This window comes from Trachymyrmex cornetzi, unplaced genomic scaffold, assembly GCF_001594075.2.
Source record: "Trachymyrmex cornetzi isolate Tcor2-1 unplaced genomic scaffold, Tcor1.1 scaffold90, whole genome shotgun sequence".
In the NCBI taxonomy this organism is placed as follows: domain Eukaryota; kingdom Metazoa; phylum Arthropoda; class Insecta; order Hymenoptera; family Formicidae; genus Trachymyrmex; species Trachymyrmex cornetzi.
The window spans coordinates 788,380-810,450 of record NW_017300245.1 but is presented as its reverse complement, the minus strand read 5'-3'; the positions used below and the strand labels follow the sequence as shown (position 1 = coordinate 810,450).

General features: G+C 36.4%; 1 protein-coding gene across 1 annotated transcript in view; it reads left to right on the top strand.

Moving 5' to 3' along the window:
* The window catches only part of LOC108769380 (LIM domain-containing protein A), a 30,657-nt gene that overhangs the window by 7,650 nt on the left and 936 nt on the right, over positions 1 to 22,071 (top strand). The window contains exons 3-4 of the mRNA XM_018520324.1: positions 4,334 to 4,628; positions 21,966 to 22,064. Coding sequence (XP_018375826.1) covers positions 4,354 to 4,628; positions 21,966 to 22,064 — 374 coding nt within the window. The 5' untranslated portion in view covers positions 4,334 to 4,353. The remainder of the gene's footprint in view (positions 1 to 4,333; positions 4,629 to 21,965; positions 22,065 to 22,071) is intronic.

Genomic DNA, 22,071 nt, shown 5'->3' with positions numbered 1-22,071 from the left:
TATTTGTTTCATCACAAACTAACACATTGACGCTGAAGGATTTAACAATTGACGTGCTTCTTCTCGACATGCGAAATTTAAATATATGGCCAGTTAGAAAGAATATCGGGAAATTCTAAACAACCAGTCATCCAGCCGTTTTGCGAGTAATTTCCGTCTCTCTACAAAATCATCTCTCTGGTCTTCATTAACATGTTCATAATTTTATCTATTTCTTCGACTGCGTTTAATTCAATATAACTTCACCCGTTCATATACGACTATCACATCTGAAGATGGCTCAATCGTGAGACCGAAACATTTAATGAAATTTATTGTATATAGAACTTTTAATTATTTATAGAATATTATATTAAATATACTTCTGATTTGAGTTTTAAATAATTTTCTCTTTATATTTGACTCTTAAGTGCCCTGTACACTCTTGATATTGTTGTTTGAATTAAAAGTTCTTTATTCTTATAATAATATACGTAATTAACATTTAAAAATAATTTCTTTCCCGAGGTAAGCACTTCATTTTCCGAATTTTGATATAGATATAAATAATAATTGATATAATATTTCTCAAAAAGAGTACAATACACTGCAAAAATTCAAAGTATAAAGTGCAAGAAATAAAAGAAAAGTATGTATTATAGGGTGGCATTTTCACGTAATGCGGAAATTGAAAATGATGAATCTTTTTCAATAGATCTCGGTGCATGTATAACGAATAATAAATTATAAATAAAATTCTCGGCGTGTGAAATTGCACATCGAAGGCAATGGTTGTAAATTTCGAGCTCTCGATGATGAAGTGATTAAATACATTTTCAACCGATTGAACACATTTCCCCCGTAATTTCACTTGTACAGTGATGGGTTTAGCTTGTTCCAACGTTGTTCGATTCGCACGACTATACGTTTACATCGATTGCCCGCTCCCATTTGCGCGAAACTTGTGTCACTCGTGAATTTGATTTGCTCTCGATTCATTTTCGCGAGCGATTCTCCCTCTGGTCGCTCCGCTCGCAACATCGATTACTATTAGTGCCGTTATAATGCGCCTGTGAGCGCGCCGACGTCTATTGCACATCGCGCGTCCTGAACTTTTCCTTTCTTTACGGAATTGCGGCGCGGCGGGCTCGCGTGACGACGGCTTGCTGTCTGGTGTAGAATATGCAGACGGCACACCACCAACGGTCTATAACGTTGCAAAGTCCATGACTCTATACCGCTTTCTATAGAATGATGCCGGTACTATATTCTTCCCTCGTACTCTCATTAATCTTAATTGCATGTCGATACCTGTTTTGGATTTGAAATTACCGTTGTCGTAAAATTAAAGGAAAAAGAGAGAGAGAGAGAGAGAGAGAGAGAGAGAGAGAGAGAGAGAGAGGAACTTTTTTAATTAAAACAATGCATTAATGTAGAAATATCATTTTGTATTATTTTACTAAATCAATCCAAATGGACGGCATACATATTATGTACGTGAGATGTAAATCTATTTTTTCATAAATTACTTTGAATTATAAATTATTTTTTATATTTTAGCTATTGAAATTTTATTTGATATTTTGAGTGAAGAATATAAAATTAATAGATATTGTTGCTAATCTAGCATTTTTCTATGTTGATATTTAATTAATTTTCTATGTTTTGAAAAATTTCTCTTTTATTTTATCACACTGTGTAATATCTTAATATTTGTTTAGAAATGAATCAAGTAAATTATATTTCAGAATGAACCTCCATTAATAGCACGGAATATATTTTGTATCGTTATTTACATGCAAAAAAATACACCAATATGTCCTGTGTGTGTGTGTGTGTGCATAATTAATATAAATGATATTTTTATCTGTAAGCGAAACTGGAGTTTGTATATTTTAAAGATATTAGACGTACAGTCCCTGCAAAGAAAGTTTTTGGAAGTATGTTTAATATTTACTCTTTAAATAAACTATATACATATAAAAGTTATGTGAATAAGATTATATTTTTGTTTAACAACACATTTTTGTAATTTATTTTATTCGTTATTATTTTTATTGTTAAAAATGAAAATTTTAAAAAATGTTTAAAAAATTTACATTTTTCTTTTGTAAGTACTTAAAATATTTAAAATAATTTATACAAAGTTTCATTGCGATTCACTGATTAGTTGCAAAGATATAGAACAAATATTTTATTTATATACTAGACAACTAGTTCGTGCATCACAATGTAAATACTACTCTACGTAAATAATTTTGAATACATGTACTTATATTTAAAAATTGAAATTTTTATTATTTATTTTATATAATACATTTCCATTTATTTTTATTAGAGCACAGATTAAAAAAATACTACTATTTATTAAAATAACTTATGATTCACATAGTAAACTGTCACTAAATTTGTCATATTATTTTTAAACGTGATTTAAAATAATCTGTAATTTTTTTCATAATTTTGTTATCGTCTTGAAAATATGTATAAAATATCTTTAAAGTTCTTGCAAATACAATCAAAATTAGTAGTAACAAAAATTCGTAGAGTCAACTATCTTTAGCTTAATTTTTTTTTTTAATTCTCTGTAAACTGAACCAATAAAATGTTTCATACTTTCTTTCTATATCGCTCTTCTCTGTCGCACATTTTTAAAAATAAATTTCTACTCCATTTGAAATTAAGATATTAACATTTTTCTTTTAACTCGGTTATTTATATTTCACGAAATGTGATAGTTTTAAAATTAAACACGTTCCATTTTTATATTTCTCAAACAATACAGCACTTAAAAGAAATTTTAAAATACATATATGTGTCATAATAAATTAATTAAACATTATTGCTACGACCAATGTATAGACCTTCTTTCTTCTTTGAATGGTTTAAAATATTTAGCTTTGTCTAGATCTATTTCTAGCATGTGTATAAATTCCTACTACATACTTTTGTTTATATTAAATATTCATAAAAATAATTTAGTGTATTATTGATAAATTCTATTGTCGAAAAGATTTTAGTTATCAATCATCATAAATATTAAAAATTTGCAAATTCAAATTTAGTTGACAACAGAGAAATTTATTTGAAGGTACGTGTCTTGCAAAAATTTGAGAAGCACTGTCTTACGTTACAGAATATTTTTCGATATATTTTAACGGAGACATGTAGCCACGTATAAATTTATGCATTGCGCGGAACCTGTACACATTCGTATTTTATTTTGCCGTATCCGTATGCAGCACTTATTCGTCCACCATCTCTCCAGCCATCCGACATGAATATATGTATTACCGTGTGCCTCTAAGTTCATTTATGCCAGCCATGTGAGAAGTGAAGAATTTCTATAAATGTGCAATTCATGCTGACATATACATTATACAGGATATCTCGGTGCCTGCAAAAGCGCTTCGAGCTGAACTGTTTGAGAATTTTAAGAACTGAAGAAAGTCAGACGTTGCGTATGTTAGTTAAATTTAAACTAATTCTGTCAAACTTTTAATTACACAGTGACGTAATTTGCAGTGATCATAATTTTACGTTTTTGTTTTGATTTTGAAAAAGAAATCATGTTCTTTTATAGGTGTAGTAATGTAACTTTGCATCGATCGTCTCGTCTAAATTATCCTTAATTCTTCTTGTAAAGAGTTAATAGAAGCGTATTTTGTGCCGTTACAAAGACTCGAGGTGAATCGGCAAGAAATTCGATCTACTTCCCGTTTTCAATGTAACTGTAATTGCATACTGCACGATGCGCGTTTCTCGCATTCGTGTTGCTTTTAATTTCTACCTGCGATTGATATACCTCGCCATTGCGAAAGGAAAGGCACGATAAACAGACCGCGTACATTTCCGCAATGTCATGACTGGTCGCTATTGATGCATTCAATCTATTCAACACTAAGTGGACATATGAAAAACTACGTCGATGATAATTGAGCGATATCGAATGACGTGTGTGTATCGCCATAATTGATCCGCTATTAATGGTCACAGGGATCATAATGGTCTACCGATAGACTCTAAAGTCAACTCCGTTATGATTGAGCTGATTTAAATCGTTATCGAAATTTGCAACACCTGCACGAAATTTCTTCGAAATGTCTTCCTCTTTGTTTATTTTTTGTCGTGTGACAATCGAAATGTCGACGTATCAGGAAAATACGACATTATGCAATTTAAATTCGTTTTAATTTTACGTAATTTTGTTTTCTCAATTCTTATTTTTATTTTACTTAAAAATTTTACAAATATTTCTCCTTATTCCTTTCACGTTTCGATCATTGAAAAATCCTGCACCTCAAGATGGAAGTATTTTATTTCCTACAGAATGATCTATATATATCTGTTTCAGTTCACAATGCGCTAGGGGTGATGGAGACAGTGGGCAAGCAAGTTCAGGTAGTGAGTGGACTGGGGGTGGGGGGTCCGGTGGGCCCTGTGGGCCCAGTGGGGGGAGATCTGCATCACCATCATCATCCACACCCGCACGCCCTTCCTCCGCACCCACACTCCCACCCCCACGGTCACCCCCATGGGTCCCACGGCCACTCGCTCGCGACGTCGAACCCCGGCAGAGGTCAGCCTCAACCACCGACCTCGCATAACCAGCACGTACCTGCGAGGTCCACTCCCGTACAGCTGCATAGGTAAGTCTCGTTTTTCTCCTCTTATATGCACATAAACTGGACTGTCTCTCTCGAGTCGTCGATCTCGAAACCTTTTAAACCTTTTTAAACGTGTAAAGGTAAAATATTTCACTAATGCGGCAGAAATGGTGAAAGATCGTCCGATAAAATAAAAATCATCCGGCAAATATTTTCAAAGCCATTAAAGAAGTGAACCGAAAGGTCTCGAGTGTTTCTGTTCTTTCGGTGATATGGTTACTACAAATAGCTATGCGCCTAAAACCACGTTTCTCATTTTCTCTTTTTAGCACTATAATTTTGTTACATTAAAAAAATTATTTTATTTATATCGTTTTATATAATATTTTCTCTTCTGTTTTTATTAAGTTTTTTAAAAGGGAATCTTTTAGAAATATATCAAGAACGTTGTATAAATTTCTGTTGTTTCCATTGAATTTCTAAAAGCGGAGTGCTAATTGTCGTTCACACATGAGTCATACGCAGCGAATTTGTATTTTAAGAAAAAAAGTCATCACAGTGATGGTCAGGAATATGCATGTAGAATGAAGAAAGAGGAAAATGGAGGAGGAATGCGTGAAAGAACTTGTGGAGCTAGTAGTAGTAAGGTATCGGTGTGAGATGGTCTGTGTTTGGGTGGGTAGAGTTCTGGTCTTTGAGAACAAAATTTGAAAATACACGCTTTTCAAAGATCCAACCCGAAGAGCCAAGACAGACAGACTTGGGTCTGCCAGTATACCTGCTCTGAAAACTAGCCTCGCATCTCCCTCGGAATGTCCGAATCGTGCGAGGTTTACCATATGCTGAGTCCATCGAGATTTATTGAGAACAAACACATTACATTTTTATACAGAATGCATTCACGATTTCTTGAGTAACGTTGCCATCGTAGTTATGATACGAGATTAAAAAATGTTTCCCTGGCTTCTCTTTGATTGCGGAAGTATAGACTCGATTAAGATAAGTAACAACAGACGTAAAAATCGACGTAAAAGTCACGTAGTAGTCGCGCTAGTTATCTCGAAGCAAACATTATCACGGTCTCAATTGCGCCTTTTGTTCTCGGAGATTATCAGCTCTATTATTATCTAAAAAAATCAACGATTATTCAGAAAAAATTCTTGAAATGGCGCCGAAATATCCAAAGATCAATTCATAAAATATTTTCTTTATTCAATGGATTAATATTAAGTATAGAACTAAAGAAAGAAGAATAATTGTATATATATGTTAATTGTGATCTTGTGAATTAAGGATAAGAATAAAAAGTTTTGTGAAATAATAATAGATCTAGTAAGTCATAATTAAAATTCAAAATCATGGTACAATAATAAAGACGCGTTTCGCAAATATTCCCGGTGATAAATGTGTTTTATTTTCATACATAGCGGTAAAAATTGATTGCGTCAGTTATCCAGAATCATCTCAATAATCTCGATTGTGCAGACAGGATTGTAGTGACAGATTTCAAAAGATTTTTACAAACGCGGCTACGTAAAGCAATAACGATTGCTTTAATGTTTAGAATTGGCTAATCTTAAAACGATGCGGAATTACCTGGTTGCGTGCATTTTAAAATAACTGTACTTTCTACTGAAATAGTTTCAGAATGGAGACATTTTATTTATACGTATTAATAGATAAAATTTTTATTCTTATTGGAAAATTTCGCTTTAAAACGTCCGGATATTGTTTTGCGAAACTATTGGACGACTTGTAATATTACTCCATAACCAGGAGGAAATATTATTGTAGCGGATATATAAGTTTTTACTCATATAAGCCTTAGCTTTAACTTAAGCTTCTTATTATATAAGCTTACGACTTGATAGAAGTTATATTTCTACGGTCTCTTTATAAATTTATTAACAACGAGTTGGAATTAAATCGAAAAGTGCTCTTTAACGATCAAATTGACGTTGAAATATCATATATTTTTGTTTTGTTCCTTCAACATCAAAACTTTTTATGAAATTCACAGTTCTATAAAATTCTGTGAAAACAATACTTTTTAACAATGTAGCGCCTAGTATACTGAATGATATCAGAAATACGCGCGATACTTTTGTCCTCGTTGCTCGTTATGCCTGTGGGATGTTTATGAATAAAGATATGAGATCATTATGACCTTCCTACACTGTGTCTTGTACCGTACAAAGACGCACGATGGCGAACGGATGCTTTGAAAATAAGAGAACGTTGCGACGTGATGCGACTATAGTCTTTTTTTTTCCCCCTGGGTACATAGCACACGCTTCTACGTATATATGTCCCGGTATCACTGTGTATATTAGCATTTGTAGTTGACATGGTGATGCTAGATCATGTCTCTGAGTAAAAAAGCAAAAAAACGTTGATTGGGGACAGCAGACGCTTGCACGCAATAGTCTGTTCGATGATAAATAACGCATTTACATTTCTTGTAAATAAGTTTTTACGGCGGCTGCGGAAGCAGTCTTTTGTGCGGAGTAATCAATAAAATATTTCGTCAATGCGCTCAAAAGTGACAGCATTTATTCGGTGACTCAGTTAACACACAGTGATACACATAGCAGCACACGCAGCTTTAAATACGCGTATTATTTATATATTTAAAAAGAGAAATTATATATATTTACACGAATAAATGTAGGTATATGTTTTTAAAGATAATTCTTATCGGCATTACTCACATCAGTTGGATTCAAAACGCGCGATTGTTCATTAGAAAATGTGACGTTCTCAACTTGTGGCTGAATTTCATCATTGTATACCTTCTTACTTACGTTTATCGACATATTTATCAAGATAACCTACATTAGAGTGTATTTTGTCGTATTTATAATATAACTGTAGACAGATTACTGGGAAAGGTGAGATATTTTTGCTTGAGACAACGCAATCTGCGCGCGGAAGTTCTAACTGTGGTTATATAAGTGTCGCGCGGCTTAGAATATACTTTATGTACGAACCACGAGCCTCTTGGCTCCATTTGCATCGTATTTTAAGCCTATTACATTACGAAGAATGCACGACAGGGAATTCACAAGTGTACAATATGGGATCGCCAAGTTCGAAGGGACGAAGGCTGCAAAATTAGATATAGAAGCGGTTTATTTATTTCTCTCTCTCTCAAGTAACACATCCACAGAGTTTCGTGAGAGACAGATACTCTCGCTTTTATTATAACGCGTGCGCAAATATACAGTATTATCGACTTTAATGGGAGTGTTGAGACCGAGTTTATAAGCCGAGAATTATAAGCCAGAAATTAAAGGGTTTGTACAACATGCTTACATTCGTTAATGAAAAATAAATTGTCTCTTAGTAAAGTTTATTAAGAATATTTATCAAAAAATAATTATTACGTATAAGAAAGTGTTAGAGATATATAATTTTCTAATTGTCCTATTTTATAATGCTTTAAAGTTGTATTTTTAAATTTATGATTTGTTTTATGATATAAGTCCAATATCTTATATTTGAATGAATCATATTAATTAGAGATAATGATTAGATAAAAATTCTGAGCGATGCGTCGACAAAATATTCGTTACATAAAGATGCATTATATGATTAACGTATCTTTCTCGGTACGCAGGATGTTCAATCATCGCCGTATCAATTATAACAAAAATATCCGTTTCCTCGGATTCAATTTTTCCGTAAACAATTATCGTATATTTTCAGTGAAATAATATTTACATTAAATCACTGCGTAGATTCTTCAAAATGATTTCTACTCTCGATAACTTTTTAATTTGAATAAGAAAAGATTATATCGTCATTTGTTTTATTTTATATCGACGCGCACACGCAACACGCATACGAGCACGCACGCACACAAAATGGTACTACGATATATCATTCAGTGTCAGAGTTGAAAAAATTTTTTAACGCGCATATATCTTCTCATGAGCTAAATTTATCCATCCAGTCTATGAACTCGAGGTGTCGTTGTAAACTTGTGCAGCTGCCTCAAAAGTACAAAGTCTTCGAAACTACGTTCCATCACATCTGTTAGTCATCACGCAGATGCACGCAGATATACGTACTCCGCCCACGTTTACCTGCCTCTTCCTCCACGGATCGGCCTCCTAAAATCTGCGATGTGTATAAAAGAAGCAGGAAATTTGGAATCGAATCCATTTTGTATGTAGCATTTTTCCGAAGCACGAAGAGAACTCGCAGGAAATTTTCTCAAACGATCCATCGTTGCCACACTTACGAGAGTGATTTAGCATTTACGAGTGTCCGATTGAAAATTTCATAATATTAATTAAATTTCTTACGTGAAGAATCCCTTTTCCTCCACATGAAACACGAACTTTTTTTTGCGCAGTCGCTTCGTTAAAACGTCAATGTTTTTTCGACTCTCTAGGTTCCGATTCGATTGTATATTCGAAAAAAAGAGGCATAACTTACGGCGGCTTGCGAGATATCTACGACTCAGTGATGCATATTTGGGTCCGACGAGATACTACGTTCGTCCTTCTCGCATAACGCATTCAGCAGCTTTCGACGCAACGAGCGCGAGCGAGACAGCGACTTGACAGTCTCACTGTCGTGCTGAGCCGAACCGAGCCGAGCCGAACCGAACGCGGCGTGGACCTGGACCACTAGTGACTGGACCCAAATGTGCATCACTGATACGACCTCGAAATTCGTGAGACTCGAATGGAGAGACGAGACGAATTGTGCAGATGTGTAATCAGTGACGAATCAAGATTGATCTTGCGAAGTTGACCTTCCAACGTTTAGTTGAGATGTTTTTTTAATTCTATTTAAACATGTGTGTATATAAGATAAATTGTTTTCCATTTTTATTTTTATTTTATAGACACACTGAAAAAAATTTCTGGTTGAAAATGGACGAATCAGAATTTTCTGGTTAAATTTATTAGAATTCAATTGAGATAATCAGGATTCTGATTGAATATTTCTGATAAAATCTACTAGAATTCTTATTTTTATCAGAATAATTACATGAGTCAGAATTCTAGTTATCTCAACTAGAATTCTAGTAGATTTAAATAGACTTAACCAGAAAAATCTGATTCGTCCATTTTTCACCCCAGAATTGTTATTTAAAATCCAACCAGACCTTTTTTCTCAGTGCAAGTACATCCTTTTTAATTTATATTTTATACAGATAAATTGTTTCAATTATAAATGTACAAACGTTTATTAAAATTAACTGTATTTAATTGTAGACGTAGAGAGAAATCGATCCGTCGGAAATTATATAATAATTTTTTAATGATACATGTTATTACAGAAAAATGAAAGTGAGAATATCGGAGATGTCTTTTACAATAGAGTAATAATTAGGTCTGGTCTAGGGGACGATGATTCAGCGTTTTCTTTTTCCTGTAGAATATTTGGGAACATTCTATTCATTTCTATTTCGTCAATGCCAAATTTTTTACGTGTATTTGTGAGGACAATTGCCTTTTCGTCTCGTTCTTTCTTTGGCGAGAAAACAGTAACTAGTCTAGAATGTTCAATGTATTTCCGAGATAACCCGCGCCACGTCACTACTGCTACCTATCGTTTCTAACCTTAAACGTTATACTGTAACAAGTAAGCTTCCTGGTCAGGAATCACCAACAGTCGTTTCGCGTCATCGAAACATCGTGCTGCCTGTGCTTGTGCTGATAGTGCGTATTTTAATAATACGCAGTAAGGGCGGAATGTGTGTGAAATGCGGTGGAGAAAAGATCCGACGTTCAGGTTTCCTTTTGAGAATCAAGATATCCCTGATTTATATGATTACCAATATTCGCATGGTCATCCTAGTTACTATGGGTTGCACAATTATCTCGAGTATATCAATAACCTGGGCTTCTTGGGCTACCCTACAGGTTATCCACCAAGTTCGAACGATTTCACTTACCCATATCCGTGGTTCACGTAAGTCTACGCAGATTATTTGCATTATTATATATTTTTTTTTTTTTTCAACGGAATCGTGCTTATCCATAGGACTGTTTTTTATGGCTGAACTAGCGTACACTTTTGGAACTTAAAGTGAGATAGATGTACGTTTGATATTTGTCGAAAGCGAGAAAGAGAGTCGTAGAGCAGTCTAATGCAGGAACAAAAAACAGACATAACTCCGCTCCGAAAATCCTAATAGAAAGTCTATCACGTGACTAAGCCGCGCACGTGATCATACGCACTATCTTTACTTATAGCGTTTTCGGCCCGATCGGGTTTGCACCAACCTGGGTTGGATTAATCTTTCCTATTGGTTGATATCACACGCTCTACCAATAGGAGAGCGCAAAACGCCATTAATCCAACCCAGGTTGGTGCAAACCCGGTCGGGCCGAAAACGCTATTAGACGCGCAAAAAGGTCGATTCGGGATACCGTACTTTTTTTCTAATAGCCGAGAGATATTATTTACAAACCGCGCAATCGTGAAACTATATCGCAGCTCGCATTTATCTTATCTCTTTCTTCTTCTCTTCGCATTCTTTTACGATTACCTATCCTTCTCTAAACACGTGTCTTTCTCAGTTTTCTCCCATGACTTTGCCTCTTATTACTTAACAATCCTTTTTACAAATGCAATCCTATTCGAACCATGCCTTTACTATCTCCATGATAGACGTTATCCATCACCCTATCCTCCAACAACTTTGGCTTTCGATTACTCAAATGCGGTCTAATCTAACGTCGCGAGACAACATGCGCCCTTCTCTTCATGGCCGAACGTTTAACGGTCAAGTTTCGGACTCGCAATCAGACTCAGACTCAGCGTGGGAGTGAGAACTCCCGCCACGCGGGAAAACGGTGAGGTAAGTGAGGTTAGGTTCGTCAACACATGTACATACTTGGTTAACCCGACGGCGGGCTGCGGGCTGCGGGCAGCGAGAGGCGGCGAACGCGCCGCCGTTGTAACATAGATTATGAATCAGACCGTCTGGCGAAGGAAAATAACGTGGTTCGCGGGAGGGATACCGGAACGGAGAACTGGAAGTGTATCGAAGACAAGGATAAAGGATGCTGATAACGCGACGCGCCTCCTCGATACGTATACGCGTGTATACACGCTATCGCGAGTGCCTTGCTTGTGATATTCGATACATTTGTGCGTGTGGCACGCGTATGCAGCGTAATCCAATTCTTAAACATACCATCTGGATCCTGCTCCTGTCCCTGTATCGATCAATTCGTAAGTCTTGTAAATTAGAAGTCACAAAAAAATATTTTCTTATATGTACATAAAATAAGATATCGGGCGAAACTCTCTAAAATTGCCAGCCTTTGATCAACTAAATTTTGATGAAATTTTTATCAGAATGACGTATTGCTAAATTTAATTGGATGATAACTGTAACATATTTGTAGTTTGATATGTGACTATTTGTCTTTTGTTGCAAAGAAAATCCTTTATTTCAGTTAAATATTCTTGAAATTATTTATTTTTTCAAAATATTTATGAAATAATGATACTTAAAACTTGATCTCTCTCTCTTGCGTATATAGTTCGCCCTTAAATTACACAGCGTACATTTATGACTTTCGCATACCACTGTACGCATGCCACTATACGATTCGATGTCTCGTAAATAAATGGTGAACAGTGTCCCGGGAAAAAGAAGCTTCATCGTAAAATATGCACGTGCGAAATACGTATGTTTATGGGACATCAGTATACAAGTTGATGATCAATCTTCTACATTCTTTTTTAGCGAGAGAAAAGTGAGATAAAATCCAAAAAGAATAGCTAGAAGCGTTAAAAATTGTGTGATCCCTGAAGATGTTTAAACTTTGCAAAGTTGTCTTGCGTGAACTCTAAAGTATTAATCACGAGTTTCATGAAGGCGCCAGAGAATTAAATTAAATTAGGTGATAAATGAAAAGAGGCTGATAAAGAGTTGTGCACCTATATATATATATACACGTACATTGCAAAAGCAAAATATACAGAAAATTAGCGATAGGAATGTTTTCTTTTAGCGAATTTGAAATCGACTTCTTAAGATAAATTGAGACAAAATTCAATTACAGAATTATTTTGTGAATCGAAGATTAAAAGTGAACCTTTGACGGAAATATAAGTTGAAACTTAGTTATCACAAGGAATTTAATATAGAACTTTGAAAAGAGTCATTACCAATTTCATTGAATTTTTACTAAGATAATATCGACTTTAACGAATCGAGGAATATAACGTGACAGCTGTGACACTGGCACGTTTGACGGTACACCTCGTTTGAAATATTTCGGAGATGACTGTCTGTTTAGCTATTACCTTTGAAAAGCGAGTGCTTGGCTCGCGACGAAGCGTTATAATAATTAGATAATCGTCTCGTTTACGTTCCGTGAAAAAGAGATTCGCAAATCCGTGGGCGGTCGCAAAGCACAGAGAACGTCGAAAGAAATATTTACTATTGTCGCTGTTGATTGCGATCGCGAATGATAAATATTTATGTGTGCTGGGAGGAAAGAAAGGCGAGAAAAGAAGGCAGGGTTGATGGAAGAGGCTCAAGGACGCGGCCGACGCGTTCTCTTTTTTCTTTGTCTCTCTTTTTTTTCCTTCGCTCCTGCTGGTGCTGCAGACTCTCGCATTGAGGAGTGGGAATTTCGTGGAGCTCTCCGTGAGAAGTTGTGTTTACGTATTCTTCGTGGCGGTCGTCATTGTAATGTTGATCTCAGAATGCGAGTGCGGGTCAAATCGATGCAGACCGATGCGCGACGCGACGGTAGCAGAGATTTCGATTTCTGGCGCGTTTTTTTAACAGGTTCGTGTATTATTGTTACGAGAATATATACGTACGATATATAGGAACTCTAGAAATATCACAGTTGCCAAGATGATCTCGGTAACGTTCCCTTTCTTTCGACGTTAATTTGATCGCGCAACGAATAGGACCGCGTAAAATAGGTCGAATCGTTTCTCGCGAGTTCTTTGCGACATAGCTGGTCATAGGTATGTATCCAGGACAGGTCGCGCTATTAAGAAATGAAGGAAGAAATCGACGGAATCGATCGGTCGCGTGTTCAAAACTCGGCACTGCTATTAATGCTCGTTCGTCGTATTACGGGAAATGGAAAATTGCCGTTTGGAAATTCGAGTAGAGATGGTATTTGCGGAAACCGTATAGCGCGCACGTTTTTCGATCTATCTATAGTATTTAGCGTGTTATCGATTACACCAAGTCATCAATTAACGTTTGGTCCTCCACCGCTATACACTCTTTCATGCGTGTTTCATATGAATTATGTATTATATAGTGTGTACATGAGTTATCGATTCTAACGGTTGCCCCCCCCCTTTCCCCCTTTCCCCCCCCCCCCCTTCTCTTCCTATTTATGAGCAAGATGCACACGCATCGCGATACACGGTTGACGAGCTGTTCTTTCTTTTTCTTTCCGACACTGACGTTCCCTATTTTTGCGCCATTATTAAAATCTGCACTTTACTCGTCAACTTTGCGTTTCATCAAATGGAATTTGTTCATCACACTCTGATATTCACGAGATAATCTTTGAATTATAATATAGTTAAGATTAATATCAAATTATTGCATATAGTTAATATAGTAAAGTTATTGTTCAACATAGAAGCGTTTATTTGATGTTTTGAATTTTCTTAAAAGTATTCGCTTTGAATACAAAAAGTACAAAATAATTGTGTATGTTCTATAAATATAATAATAGGAACAAAAATTTGCAGAAATTTTTATATTTAAAGGTCATCGTTTCGTGTTCTATTATTGTGGCTTATTTATTACACTATTTATTTGAATAAGTTTTCATAAAGTACTAAGAAATTCAAGTTGTATTGAAACTTTACAATACTTTACATTGTCTACGATTCCTAAATCTAAAGTCACATTTCAGAAACAGTAATAGTTATATGTATGTATAAATTCATTTATTTGAGACTTATCACATTGTTCATGTATTTCAATTTTGTTATATTTATTTATTTAACTCGTTATGCACCTATCACAAATCGAAAACGTCAGAATGTTCTCGTTAATCTTGGATGCTGTAGATGTATGGTGAAGCATAGTGTCAGTGAATAGAAAAAGCGCCAATTAGAAGCAAGAGCATTTGTTTGATTTGCACAAGCCGGTGCTAGAGATACGTAGTGGAGTCGAGGTATCCGAAACTCTTAATGATTCGTAAAGTGAAACGTCCATCGTCTTCGTTGACGACGATGACGACTGCGACGGCGTGTACATATGCAGTATACGTGCCGTGCGCGTTGCATGTGTATTCGTCGCATGCGTGGTGCATACGTGCGTGCACGGATGCATGCATGCGTCGACTGGCACTCACACGCACACGTACACTCGCTCTCTTCGCGCTGACCTATGCATGCGTATAACGAACACCGTATCGCGCGCGCATCACCCGTCAGAGGGAGAAAGAATAGATGACAACGGCATGGTGGGAGAGTAGAAGTATCGCGACGAGGGGATGGGATGGGAAGAAGGACTCGCTAGAGGTGGGAGGGGGTCAGTGACCGTTACGTCATCGAGAGCCCATAGTCGAGGAAGAGGCATCGGTCGTTGGAGCGAATGCCGATTTCAATCGACGGACCTCGGCGCCGAGAATTGGTCAGGGCAACGTTTCCCCACGAAGAGTGGAGCTCGCAGCCTGGAGGCACGAAAATTATTAGACCATATGTGCCGACATAGTTGCCAACCTGCATGTCTAAACGAGATGATTTCTGGATAACGTAGGCACGAAAATTATTAGACCATATGTGCCGACATAGTTGCCAACCTGCATGTCTAAACGAGATAATTTCTGGATAACGCCCGAGAGAGGGAGAGAGAGAGAGAGAGAGATGTAGATCGGAGCAAGGGGAAAGAATTAGAATACGCAAAGAATTTTAGGCTGCACTAACGAGGAAAGTATAGAGATTTTTTTATTTTATTAGAGAGACTTCTTTCTCTCTTGTCCAATTACATTTTCCTCACAAACAAGCGCGTGTAACAATGAATATGTAACTTTCTCTTTAAGAGTGACATAAGTAAAAACCTCTCGTTGATCGCAAACCGCAAGTAGATCATTTATCTTTTTATTAACGAAAAATACAATTGTAAATAAATATAAGCTGCACTATACGCGAAAAACAGGTATGATATAAATATAAACTACAATGAAATATTAGAATAGTTTGAAATTTTTATGTTTGTGTTCACCAGAAAAGGATCTTTTAGTTGAGTGACGTTTATTTACTTTCACTTCGGACCTCCTACATTTTGAAAAGAGACAAAAATCTCGTGCATCACGTTATCGATCGTAGGCGGTGGAGATACATTCGTGCATCGCATCGCGTATATCTCTTTGTTAAACGTGAAGTAGGTAGAGTTTCTAATGTGGTAAGAGCGTTTCGGATGTACGACTGGTTCGCTCTATTTCACGTCCGTCCGTTTACGACGGCCGATCTCCTCTATGCGGTGTGTAATTCAACTCCTTCTAGGAGGCTGAGAAATAAATTCGAAGCCATCACGCGGAAGCACTTTTATTTTTGACGATAACATCATTGCGGACTTATCTGAAATTGCACGAGGTTGTATGCGGTGCGATGGAGTTAAATCTCGAACAAGGTCTCGAACGAGGTTTAATTATGTGTTTGTGTGTGTTTTCATACATTCGTTATAATTACATTTCGTATCGAGTTTATTTGCAAGGTTTTGTTTTATTCATGTTTTTAATGATGCATCTTATTAAATTTCCAATAGATTTTACCTTTTCTTTCGAAACTATTTAAACGTCGGGTGTAATGTAATACGCCCTTAATATTGTACAAAGATATGTTTTCTGTGGTCGAACTAATGTACATTTTTTGAACCTAAAGTGAGATAGGTATATAGGCTTGATATTTGGCGAAAGCGAGAAGGAGAGTTGTAGTGCAGAAGTTAAAAAAGACCTTATGTTAACATATATGTCTTTTAATGCACATGACATATACATTAGACGAGACTACGAGACTCTCCGTCGTGTCATACACAGTGAAAATGTAGATTCGAAGTGCAAGGCTACGCGAAGAATATTTTACATCGCAAAGTACGCATTTGTATGTCGCGGTATGTACTTGGACAATCTGTTTTTGCGTACTTCGCTCTGCTTTGATCATAAGGCGCTGCTAAATAGAGTTCGCCGGGACGAGTGTTCGCAACGGTGCGCAAGAAGCGTGCCGTATTGTTCGCTCCGCCGTGTATTCGCTCTCTCGGGGTCGACTGTATTTGAAAAGAGTAGACTTTTTTTTCGTCTCGCCGTCATTCTCGCGTACGCGAGCCGCCGTTAGTTTATCTTGAAGCTGCCAGCAATCGCTCGTTTGTAAAGTCGACCAATACGTGTGCGTTTCTTGCGCGATATGGGACTCTTTTCGCGATACGGATTTCTTTGAAAAACAGAAAGTGTGTGCGTGTGCCCCTGAGAAGCCGAACGAGGACCTCATCTATCTTCGGTTTTGCCTCGTTATAGAGAGGAGGGGTGGAGGGGGGGAAAAAAGGATAGAAAAAAGAAATAGCGGCAATCGCGGTTGAACAACGAACTCTCGTCCGTCACCGATTAACCTTCCACCGTAATCCGTTAGCGAGTAGCTGAAGTAGCAGCGCGCGGGCGGGAGAGTCTCCCGGCCTCGGTGTTTGTCGGGGTCCAGCACGGTTCGGCAACAGTGTCGAGACCTGCAGGGCGACGCGACGGCAACACCGCGTTCTCGAGAGGCAAGCAGCACTCACAGCAGGCGCATTCACCCTTCTTGGCGGGTGCAGCGCGCCTGCGCAGTGCTCACTCGACGTCGCGTCGGCAGACGGCAGTCGGCTCACCGACACGCGGAACTGCGCGCGAGCGCCCTCCCCCTCGTTGAAGCGCTGACGCCGTCTGCGCATGCGCAGCCGATTCTGCCACGTGTGGCGTGGCGCACCGCCGCGCCGCCGAAATGTCGCTGCCGTCCGAGTACTTTGCCGCGCGGAACGCCAATGGCAACTATTCCGGCGCGAATCGTATTTTCGACGCGTCACGCGATTGGTCGGCACGTTCGGCCACACGGCACGGGTACCCCATAATTTCTTCTTCGGTTCTCGCCTTCTCTTTACGCTCCTTTTTCCATACGGCCACTTCCTCCTCGTTTCCTTTACTCCAACCTCGTCCATCCTTTCTTTTCGTCGGCTTATTTCACGCGTCATGTCGGGTCTTTTCCTTTTCACCTAGATCCAATTTTGAACGACTATGCGTTTGCAAAATCGAAACACTCTCGCGAGACGACATTCTGACGGCTATGGAGGGTGCACACCCGACGCTGGCAGAACATGGATCGCGTATACAATGGTGGTAACTGAAATAATTCAGCAGGTTTAGTCTTAATTGGTCTAGTAAAGTGGAATTGCGTTTGACAAATCTCTTAGCGCGTTCCATTTCGCGTAGAATTATAAAAAATTGAAAATTTTGATAATACCGTTTATCCAGATACGGTGAACGCTAAGGTCAGGTTAACTTCTTTTTAACAACTAATTAAGAAAAGGATAACGTGACTTTCACCGTATCTGGATTCGCCTTATTGCAAAAACTCCCTAATATCTATTATTCAACGGAAAAAGTCGATGTATGATTATATTCATATTTGATAAAAATTTTGCAACTTTTTCAAGCAAATTTACTCCATTTTCAAGACATTTTTAGCAAATATTGGGAAAATGTAATATTAAGAAATCCATATGGATCAAGATAAACCAAGATAAATCTTTGGTCGTGAGAAAATTGGAGGAACCGCCCTGCCATATCGGCCGTGGATGTCAATAATTTCTCGCGGTAATTGCCGCGGGTCGGGGGCGACGACTCGCTTTTGCCGGGTGCGATCGATGGAAACCTTCGGGATTGAGATACATACGAGAAAGAGAGATGTCAGGAGCGAGGTTGTTGCTAGACGTGAATATCATTTATTTGCGCCCACGAGACCGATAAGAAGAGAGTTTGAATCGTTCAAGAAAATATAACATTCTCTCTACTGGGTATTTTATCCGAAATGTATCAATGATGGATTCGAATTCGTAATCTCTTTCTCCTTAGCGAAACTTGATAAAACGTCATTATATGGATAACGCTGCATTATTTATATAAAGCAAACAATAGCAAGAAATTTTCCACGAGACTTGCCACGATTTGTGGCGTAAATTTTAGCCAGGGAGAGAATAATCTGTCTGAATTTAACAATACTACTGATATTAAAAAAAAACTTTTATATCCTAGCTTAGCTTTTTTAAATTTTACGTTATTTTAATAATACGAACATTACTAAATATAATTTTTTTGTCGACATTTGACACTTGTCTGATTAATGATGCGTCGCTTGTTATGGAACTCACACTTAGCAAAGTGGACAATGTTTTTTTTTTTCTATAGTATCGATACTCCATTCAGTATCGATCGCATTTAATACTTGGCGCTCGATTCCGTCAGGATTACTAATTAATTCAATTAAATTAATAACCCCCTGGCGTGGCGAGGCAAACCGAAGTAGAGAAATTGCAATTTTTGCAATCACATTTTTTATTCCGAGTTAACTGGATCTATCGATTTGCTCGTTAATTGTAGTTGATTTTTCCTTAACGAAGACTCGACTGTGTTCTATCTTTTTTTAAATGTGTTTTAGCGTTATTGTCTCGAAAGGTACACATAGAGTTTCTCGATATAAGTGTCAATAATATACAGTATAATTAAAAATAAAATATAATGTAATGTATACTATAAAATTTGAAATCAGGAAAATCAGAAAAAAATCAGGAAATTTTACAAAATTTTCTGGAAAATTAAAATTTTTTGTTTTAAAGAAGTTTAATATGCGTACATCACACTTACATACTTTTGGTATACTACTAATTTAACAATTAAAACAATGTCAGCAACATTAATTTCACATTGCTAAATCACTATGTTAAATCTCTCTTAACAAAATATTTGACGGTTTCCAAATTAGGATAACAATACAAAAAATTCCAAAGTATCGGAAGCATCAGAGGAAATTATGAAATGTTTGGATATCAGGAAAAAATTATAGAATTTTAAGATGAGGAATTTGTGACGACCCTGTATAAGAGTACATATATTTTCGAATACTTTTTAAATTCTTTTCGAATTCTAACACGTTCTTTTTCTATTATTACATTGTAATTATATATTCTCAGAATTTTACCTGCTTTGGACTTAATAATTTTTTTAATTTGCTTGTGCTTACAACTTTGTACTCGACATCGTTATTGACTGGTTCAACGAGATATGCGATATTCCCGAGAAATCCCATCGAAGAGTACTGTTATCCGCGTGAGCATCGAACGAGATAATGAACCAGCGAGAATCATGTTACAATCGTCATCAGCCAAAATAAACTAAAAGCGTGTATTCTAATTATTGTCATTGTATTTTAATTATTGTCACGATTCCGTTTCTGTTTCTCTCTTTCGCTCCTTTTTTTTCATCGGCAGCTGTTTGCAATGGTCGTTTAAAGAGATAGGTAGTGATACGATTTTAGTTCGCAGTTATTAGAAAATCGTGACGAAACAGTATGAACGCGAATGTCAATACACAAAGTTTAGTACTGAAACGTTGGGTTATCAAACTCGTGAGTATCATTTCAATTGATCTTTTTTTTTAGCAAAAGTAGTTATCAAGTGAGCAATAAAAAACGAGCAATTTTCCAATTTGCGTTTTTAATGTCGAAAAATTCAGCAATGGAGATGATACAAACAAAACCACGTTAAATTGACTCCATTGCTCGGAGCATCGACGTTAAATTTTATTTATTCACTTCAGAGTCATTCCGCAGGTTTCGGGCAGCTCATTAATATAACGGATTTGAGTTTTTGTTATCGCTTGTATACTTTTTACTTTTACGTCGATAACATCTGCAAAAGAAAAGGTATAACAATTCATAAAAGTGCATTGAGTATAGGGCGCTTTTTGGAACTGTGTATGAGTTATTCAATATCGTTAAATTAGAGAGAGAGAGAGAGAGAGAGAGAGAGAGAGAACGTTGCCTTTTAAAAATTAATCAGTGAAATGTTCGGTCGGATTCGAGAAATAGTCTTCGTTTTAACGTTCCGGATTACAGAATGGTGGCCTTCGGAAAGAGAATTAGAAACTTTGATGGAATCGTGATTGGATAGAGGTAAAAAAGACCGATGGACATCGATCGGTATAAAGTTGTTTAGGCCATTGTCAATCGTCGTTGCTTGACAGTTTTCTTTTTCTTCTAAGCTATTCAAATTGGATCAGCCGTGTGTATGACGTGTGCCACTGACACATGAGCCGATAAACAAACCGCTACGACGCTTCTGCTGCAACAAGCTCATCGAATGACTAATATATGAATGATACATTTTACTGATATGTAGTTTCAATCATTTAATATTTATATTATACTACTTCCATTTTCTGCAAATGTTACATTTAATAATATTGAAAATTATCGAGAAAGGCTTTCATCAAATGTAACATGCAGAATTTGTTATTGTAACAGTACATATATATATAATTATATATAATATAATGTAAGTTATTTAAATCAGGTTGCCAAATGATTAATAATATCGATAAGGTGCTCTATCGCTATACAACTAGATTTTCTTTCGCTGCTGCAACTTGTATATTAAAGATCACGATAACGTCATCGTTTTTAACGTAAAAGAAGTTGCAACATGACTTTCAGATGTGACGATATTATCGATGCTTAACTATCTTTAGTTGTCAACTACAAAATATATGCTCATATCAGCTCATCTATTACATTAGAAAACTTGAGTTCATAAACTGTGCTCACTATCGCAGTATAAACTTATATGTGTTTCGTTTTATCTTGTACTTTCATATTTATACTTTTTATTTTTTGTTATTAATGATAATTGTTAAATAATACAATAGAAAATCGAATTGTACACGGAGAGAATTTTTTCTTAGAATTTACTCTGAAAATATGGTAGTAGTAATGGGACAATATTGTATTTTAAAGAATTTTATGTAAATTTCTCTCATTCATTAATAAAACTATAATAAAACATAAAATAAGTTTGATTAATTTTACTGAATAAACTGCATAATAAAAATTTTTTTAATATTGTATTGTACCACACTACCATATTTTCAGGGTAATTAAAAAAAAATTTTCTCCGTGTAGTGATATAATATAATAGTTAACAAATAAATAATTGGTGGTCGAATTTATGATTATCAGTGCATTTATAAATTTAATAGAGCATTTAATTGTATCTGACAATTTAATGACAAAAAATAGTTTTGTTGCTCTTAATATTGCATCTCAATTATGTAATTTTAGTTTCACAAATTTCTTTTTCTCTGCTGAAAATTTAATGAAATTTTATGATCATTGCAGACCGACGCAAAATTATGTCAACATCAAGAGCAGTAGCCCGGTATCTCCGAGGACGATAGGAACGGGAGCGACGTACGTGCAGGGTGGTGCAGCCGCATCGTCCGCG